The sequence below is a fragment of the Fulmarus glacialis genome, unplaced genomic scaffold (assembly GCF_000690835.1).
Source record: "Fulmarus glacialis isolate BGI_N327 unplaced genomic scaffold, ASM69083v1 scaffold43744, whole genome shotgun sequence".
NCBI classification, from domain to species: Eukaryota; Metazoa; Chordata; class Aves; order Procellariiformes; family Procellariidae; genus Fulmarus; species Fulmarus glacialis.
The window spans coordinates 25,033-33,376 of record NW_009209497.1 but is presented as its reverse complement, the minus strand read 5'-3'; the positions used below and the strand labels follow the sequence as shown (position 1 = coordinate 33,376).

Here is an 8,344-nt window from a genome sequence, read left to right as displayed (position 1 = left end):
GACCTTTGCACTGACCTGGTGGTATCAAGAAACCATAAACCATTAGTCTTCTGTCTCTTTGGATTTTCTTGTTACAAGGGATCCTCAAGATGGCACAGCCAGAGATGTTATTTTGACTTTCTCATGTATGCCAGGTACAAGAGAGGTTGGTGACAGCCAGAGCACTGCTGTAATCTAACATACGATTTTTACTGGTGAGCCAAACTTTGGAGTAGCATCACTGGCATAAGCCCGTGCCCTTTTATAGAGAGTATGCATCTTTGGGGCCCTGTTTTGTAGATGCATTAAACAGATGCATGCATAAGACACTACATATGTTTCCTTCTTGCAGTGCAGATCGCTTACAGGATTGTTGAAAATTAAATACAGAACTTCCACCTCTAAAAACGGAAAAAAAAAAAAGTAAGCTAACTCACTGAGATTTCTGGCTCTGTCCTTTCTTCAGTGTCCACAATAATACTGGTGCTTTCTGCAATCTAGACTTAGCCTTTTTGTAAGAGCAAGTTTAAATAATTTAGGGACACTATCAATTTGTTTTTATGTCATAAAGTATTGCAAAGTACACAGGCTCAAAAAAGTTTTAGAAGGATGCGAGATCTGGGCACTGCATGGATAGTTTTCAACTGATGAGCTTTACAGACCCAATCTGCCCCAATGTGCCTCCTGGGCTACATACTGTCTGCTGAGAACTGTCTAGTCTAAGGGAATGGAGGAAAATACTCAAACAAAAAAAAAAAAGCACAAATGGAGAGTGGCATGTTTGCTGGGTTAGTTTTACAGAGTTTATAAATAATCCATGTTAAACCATCCAAGACAGCATAAAAGACCAAAGTGTAAGAAATACTAAGAAATAACGAAATAAGGATTGTAGAAATACTTGGGATGCAGATCAGAATATAAGTTCATACAGCTCTAGTCTTTTTAGAGTTTGAATATAGTTCAGCTTCTTGGACTTAAATTGGCCATAAAATTATTATTATTACTTTTATATAGGGCAACTGCCATCAAGCAGGCAAAAACCTTCCAATGCTAGCCTTCTGCTCTCTCTAGATGAAAAGGACTCTGAATGAAGAGGAACTAGATACAGCAGGCAACATTTTTGTAGTAGCACTCTTGTGTTTCCGTGAAAAAAGCCATAGTGTTATTCCATTGGCACTGAAATAACATTCAAATCAGTTTCAAAAGAATTTTCTTATCCCTGAAAAAAGGCATCATTCTAAGCAGCTTTCAGACTTTTTTTTTTAAAAACTTCTTTGCGCCTCTTTTGGGGGAGGGACAGTTGATCCAAAGTCCTAAATCTCAATGAAAATTGTTCCTTTTGGAAGAATCCAGTTCTTTCACTGAGGCTCTTGTTATTGTGGTGGTTGATGCTCTGGTGGTGGTTCTTGTTGAGGCACAGCTGGCCGCAGTCCTGCTGGTCTGGGAATTGCCTGATGTTGCCTTTGTCTGTAAGCTATAATTGTTCCCAGAAGCAAGGCGATGATGGTCATAAGGTAAAGGTCCCACTCAGGCCCCAGCAGCTGGTCCATATCAATATGTGAGAATACCTCCCTTATCTAAGAAACAAGAAGTCCACATCATCATGTCAAAGAGCAAGAATGAGAAGTTACTTTGATTTTAAATTTGACTTGTAACATTTTTCATGTACAAGTACCAGTTTTAAAACTTCAGTGGCTCTTTTTCTCTCTGAAAAAAATAGTATCACATCAGTGATGTTTTTAGTTTCCAGGAACTAAATGCCAGTAAGAGTAAGAGCCATGCTATATAGGATGAGCTATTCTATTTTCTGTTCTAGAGATGAAGGTTCTTGATACGTAGCTTTGTGGCTTTCACACACAGAGCATTAAAGTACACAATTTAAATCAGAATGAGGTATGTAACCATACTAGTTATATTAAAGGAGTATGTACCACATACACAGAGGCAGTGAGCTGATCAGTCCAGCCGAACTGGAAGCCACCAGCAGACTACCATGAATGACAGAACATTAAGCCCCAGGATACTTATGTGGTACAATGCTGAGATTTGTGCAGGGAAGTTAAGTGACTTACTGTTAGTTTTGATGGAATTGCCTTTTTATCAGACTTCCATTTGCATAAGCATTAGCCAACACATACTTTATGCTTCACTACTGTATCTGGTGGTACTACAGAGTCATTGTCAATTTAAGTCTGCATCAGCAGACTTAAAACTTGGAATACCCATGTTCCGCATACTAGCTTCTGTGAGTGCTACATGGGTATTTGCTCAATTGATTTAGAGTATTTTGACTGCTCGCTGCTCAACGTCTCCAGTCTCAAGACTATTAAAGTTTGTCAAACTTAGCTAGATTGCCTGAACTTGCGTTTGCTCAAAGTGGGAATAACTTCCGTACCATTTGAATTTATTAAGTAATCCAAAATGCAGTAAGATGTCAGAATACTAAGAAATATTTCAGACACTATACAGAAGGAATTCACCTAAATTTCAGGCAAATATTTTTTCAGTGCCATCACTCAACAGAAACTCTGCACAATAGCTAAACTATCTAATACAAATAATTTTTTTTTTCCCATAGAAATCAAGCACAACTCAAGTGTGATTGTCACAGCTGAACATAAAATAGCATGAGAATTAGGGCTACAGAAAATTACTTCTTTTTTCCTGAACTGTGATTATGTCATTGCACTCATCTGCTTAACTTTGATAGCAGATGGTCATGGATAAGAGCAGTCAAACAAGTTAAGGAAATTCTCTTCAAGGGAAGAACAGTACAGAAGAGCACTGGCTGTGCATATTTCAGTTTCACACAATTGCACAAATAAGAAATAGGAATCACAGCTTCAGTAACTTTCTTAATATGCAACAATACAAAACACATCTATCCTAAGTTTTCTGAAGACTCAAATAAGACTTCTACTTAGGTAAGATTACAACTGAAGCTTCTTTTAAAAATGGAAAACACATTTGTTGGTTTTCCTTTTAATTCTGCATTACTTACATTGATTTCTCGTACATACTGCAAGGAATAAATCACTCCAAGCTTGCAAAGCGCTAGAAAGACTGGAACCTGAGCATCTGGACTTGCTTCAGCTGCCATGTCATAGAATCGTTTTGCAAGATGAATATCCTAAAGTTAAGAAAATACAAAGCTCAATTTTGAAGAACTTGAAAAATTAACCATAAAATGTAGAGCTTTTTCTATAAGCTATTGTATACTGTCATTTGAATACAAGGTTTTTGGTCAAGTTAAACAAAAACCATTCAGCAAAAATTCCCCTTTTTTTCTGAGGGATGTTCACCTTTGAATAGACAAGTAAAGGGAAGCTTTGATCTGAGGATGAAGCTATCATAACTGATGCTAGAATTGAAGCTCCCAAAGAGATTACTATTAACGTATTCAACCAATGCACTGTAAGCTAAGGCACATATTTAGGTAACTCTAGTATACTCTTAACATCACAACCACCACACCAAACATGAAAGACTAAGAAAACACAAGTCACGGAGGAGTACACAGCAGCAACTCCTTGCAGTTATACTACAGTATGCCTGCTGCATAGTGCAGCTTCTAACCATTTCCGCACATACGCCCAAATCAGATTCTACTTCTTATTAAAAATGGACATAACTTGCATTAGGGAGGGCAGCCTGGCAAAAGCATGAGCACAAAGAGCCAGCAACTTTAGGAAGAGCTTAAATTAGTGTTCTCTTCTGTGGTAGTTGGAACAAGAAGGCGACTGTAGCAAGACGAACAGAGGATACATGTACCTGGATAGTTTAACTTTCCATGTTTGTTTGGGTTTTTTTTGGCTCCACTTCAGATACATACTGTGCAATATTAGGATACTTGGATACAAACTGCCTATGTTCACTCAGTGCTGTGAAGGACAGGCCTGTGTAAGACTTACCTCTGGAAGTGTTCCAAGTTGGACACTTAAAATAAGGGAAATCTCCAGGACTTCATGCCACATGTTCATTTTATAATTTATCCTGATTGTGAAATACCATAAAGACTTTCTGCTTATTGATACAGCAAAGCTTAGTTCCGTAACACATGTGGAAATAACAGTATGAAAATCAACACATTATGTGAATGAGATGTACTAGCTCACATTTTAGTATTTTAATTCAATAGAACAACTCTAAATACTCCTTGAGCCTGGAAAGTCTGTCTTTTGTGTAACTATTTAAAAGAGTTTCCTTACCTCCTTTGTACTGTGCTAGTATCAGTGTAGAAGCAGATCCTAAATCATGGCTTATTTTCATTTCTAAATAGAAAGCACTTCATTCTGCTTATATATTCTTCACTCGCACTTGACAGACAAGTGAGAGCTGTAGGAGTCTGAGCTTTAACACACAAATAGCACTAAAATACCATGCCAAAGCTTAAGAGAAGACCATGAGAAAATTAATTCGAGAAAATGAAATCATTCTTATTTTGAGCAGTATATGGAAACTTCAGTCTTCATTCTGACATGCAGGCTCAGGAATTGGACAACATTAAATCTATGGAAAGTGTGTAACAGTGTATACGTGTGAAATTTCTGAAGGGGCTTAATATTTGGCATTGACCTGGCATGAGTCTGAAAACCACCTATGTACAGGAAGTATAGCATAGAATCCTATATGTAAGAAAGACTATTTATTCGATAAGTAAAGAGAGAATAAGGCAAAAGCTGTTTGGGGGGGAGGGGTGGGACCAGTAAGAAATACCATATTTATTCAGGATTATCCAGAATGAACAGTGACCTGAATTGGAGTTGTGCAGGCCACCTTATTGGATCATTCTCCCTAACTTCAGAGTGCTTGCAATCTTAATGACGTGGACATAGGTGGGGAGAGAGTAAGAGTACACATCCCTTTCTTCACAGACTAAATCCCCGATTTGTTAGATACTATAATGCTGAAGTCTTTATACATCCCTTCCACAGGCCTCTAGTGGAAGACAACTTCAGTGGTAGACATCACCTGCTACATCAGGAAGCATGATTTTAACCGTCAGACATTTTCAGAGGTGCTCAAAATTCAGCAGTTTCCATTCTGGGAAAGGAAAGCCAAATATTCTTTTGCTTCATACAAAAGTCAGTCTTAGCCTTTTTCAGAATATCCTAGCCCAGAGTCATTTTAGTCTTATCTAGTCAGTCCTAAACGTCCATCCTCTCATCTTACAGTTGTAAAGTTTTAGGACACAGCAAGCAAAGACATTACATGTCCAGAATTCCTAAGACTGGTTTTATACACGGAATTTCCTTGCTTAGACATTCTCAGCTTCTTTCCCGTATCTATATTAACTATCTCCATTTCCCTTGCAGTTCAACTCTTCCTTCCATAGTGGATCTGTATGAGAGGAAAGTATTATTCATCTGCATAAAGCAAGGCTCATCATGACCCCCTATGTACTCACTTCAGCTATCTATGTGTAGCCATCTCTGCTTCAGGTTGGAGAATACTCTGTGCAAATGATAGCATTAGGACTCATTTTTCTCAAATTCTTAGCAGTTATGCTGAACGTGATGTAACAACATTTTCAAAGTTTTTATTACTTGCTCTAAATTGGGTTGTTTTCAAGGCAGAAACAAAAAAAAATTAAAAAGTCTGTGTCTGAAAGGATTTTTTTTTTTTTTTTTTAAAAAAAAAAAAACAGAAAACCTCCCAACTTTAGCACTATTGCTTTTAGCTGCAGGCTCATTTTCAGAAGTTGACTAGTTTTGAGGACTCAGTTAAAAAGAGAAAACAGTCCTAAAATAAAATTTGAAGACAAACTTTAGAAATAATGCTGTTTGTGTACTGCATTGTCACTTCTACAGCTAGGTCAGTAAGCAGTTTTCAAATGTTGATTGCTTGCTGCTGCCAAAGTAACAATATTGACCTAAGACTTGCCCATCACTGTTCTGACCTTTTGCCAAGAATTTAGGGGAAAAGAAGCAAGAATTGATCTTTTAATAGATCAACAGAATAATTAAAAGGTGCATATCTAGACAAAACCCAAATGTTGAAGCTCATTGAAAATAAGGAAAATGATACCATTTCTTACAGTTTCAGGTAACCCAGAAGATATTACTAAATTCATACATTAATTGCATGAATTAATCATACATTAAGGTAAGGTAGGCTGCTCAAAATTAGTATGCAATTACTAATTACATTATTTTGACACATACAAGAACATGTTGCTCTGGATTCCATAAGTTTTAGTTAACTCATGGACAGCAATACACCATATGCTTCCAAAGAGAACCAGATATACTGCCTTCTTTTAGGCAATGTAGTTTGTAAAGCAAATTGTGGCCTAGTCTAATTTGAAAAACCATAGCTAATAATCACATTGTTGTTGGTGCTTACGGTTTGTTACTTGAAGATGAACAGAATTTGTCATGATCTTGAAAACAAATTAACCAGTGTTTCAGAGGATGAGAACAATCTTGTGCTAAAATACTCTGAACCTGGAATTGATTTGTATTCATTTCATTACACTTCAAAGTCTTGAAAGCATTACTTGAGCATATGGCACTCTTCTTGCCAATCTTAACAATTTTGGACAAATAGTTTTTTCCCGTCTATGCCTCGTTTCTTCACTGTGAAGTGGATATACTTATCCATTTGATATTGGAGAATGTATTGGAAGACATGCTAATTCTTACTAAGTGGTTATATAGTGCCCAAAGCCCATAGTGGTTATGGACGTAATCTAGTATTAGTAAATGCACTGTAATGTAATGAAGCAGACTATCAGCCTACATCTTGCTCACCTGTTTGATGCCCAATCCCTTCTCGTGCATGTAGCCCAAATTAAACATTGCTTGGGCACTGTGCTGTTGCTCTGATGCCAGTCGATAGTGAATAAATGCAGTTTCATAATCAACATCAGTACCAAACCCATAGAAATGGTAATCTCCAAGTTTAATTCTTGCAACAGTATATCCTATAAATCAAGAAACAACAAAAAAGATAAAATAGCTAGGCAAAGAAAGCCTTTTAGTTTTTGCAATAAGGGCTTTAGTATTACTTTCCACAGTTTGCACAAACTGTTTCCCTTTTTCTCTCCCTCACATAAACGGCTTTTTTTTTTTTTTTTAAATTGGCTTTAGCTAACCAAAAGGCAATTGATTTCTATTTTCAGGAAAGTCCTTTTCCCAGTAATCCTACCACCATTTTTATTGCTATTTAGTGGCATCAGTTGAAAAGCTATATCATAGTCACTTATTACAGAAAAAATTTCATTTGTTATACGGTCATTAAGGGCTTCAGCTTTGTTTTTAAAACAGAGACACTGAAAACTTGAAAAATAAAGTCTCTCATCATCATTTGGTAATTGAATACTTAACCATTCCACCCTCTCAATTTCTAACTTTCTACTAAAAGCCAAGTAGCTCTGACGTTTTTCAGACAAAACTCTTAGTTTCCATTTGCACGATACACTTGCTCTTAAGTAAAAAACTAGTAGACAGACAGTAATGTAGATGCACCCGTATGAAAGTTAGAGACCTCACACTGAGATATTTAATGATTAAGTTTAGTTTTGCTTATTTTAGGATAGGATCACAAGCATCAGAGTTTAAACTTGGGTTGGTTGGACATCAAGACTGCATTCTTCATCACTGAGCTTTGCTTGCTTTGAATAGGAAATTGCATTTCTTATAAATGATGACAAGTACCAAAATCCTAAAGCATAGTTTGTATCTATTTTTCCAAGTGGATTTATTTTTGTTTTTAGAAAAGTCAGTGTAATCATTCCTAATGCTGTTTAACACCGCTCTATAATTCCATGTGGAATGGCAAAAGAAACACACTGTACATTTGTGTTTTAGTCCTTTTAATCTTCAGGACCTCAGAATGGCTCGGAACTGTAAGCATATTGCAATGACAGTATCCTAACAGTGGAACAAAGAACAAGAACTACCCTTTGTGAAATATAACTAATGCTGAACAGAAGGATGTAAGCTTTCCCTCCTTCCCTGTTTCATAAAAAACATGAAATCAAACATTAATGGGTCTACTAAAAAGAAACTAATTGGAATTGTGAGGTACAGACATACCTTGAGAAGCTGCTCTATTCCAGTGAAGCAAAGCTCGAGGATAGGTTTCATTTTCTCCTACTATGCTAGCTTCTTCTAGAGAAGAAAGTAATTCAGTTAAATAGGGGCATGGTAGATGCACAAAAAACTACAAAAAACCCCCATGCTTATATTCAGTCTGCTGAAATGAATTAAAACTTGAAGTAATCTGTGCTATAGCACAAACAAGATTCAAGCCATTTGAAACCTATAAAAAACCCTTTCATGTATATGGTCTTTCCATATATCTGCCCACGTAAAAGCTAGGAACAAACTGTATCATTTCACCCTGAAATATTGCTTACTAA

General features: G+C 36.6%; 1 protein-coding gene across 1 annotated transcript in view; it reads right to left on the bottom strand.

The window, feature by feature from the left end:
- Window positions 1-1,218: 1,218 nt before the first annotated feature.
- The window catches only part of SEL1L (sel-1 suppressor of lin-12-like (C. elegans)), a gene marked incomplete at its 5' end in the record, with an annotated part of 27,093 nt that continues 19,967 nt past the window's right edge, over window positions 1,219-8,344 (bottom strand). The window contains 4 exons of the mRNA XM_009576851.1: window positions 1,219-1,556; window positions 2,981-3,109; window positions 6,732-6,904; window positions 8,019-8,093. Of these exons, the coding sequence (XP_009575146.1) occupies window positions 1,353-1,556; window positions 2,981-3,109; window positions 6,732-6,904; window positions 8,019-8,093 (581 nt within the window). The remainder of the gene's footprint in view (window positions 1,557-2,980; window positions 3,110-6,731; window positions 6,905-8,018; window positions 8,094-8,344) is intronic.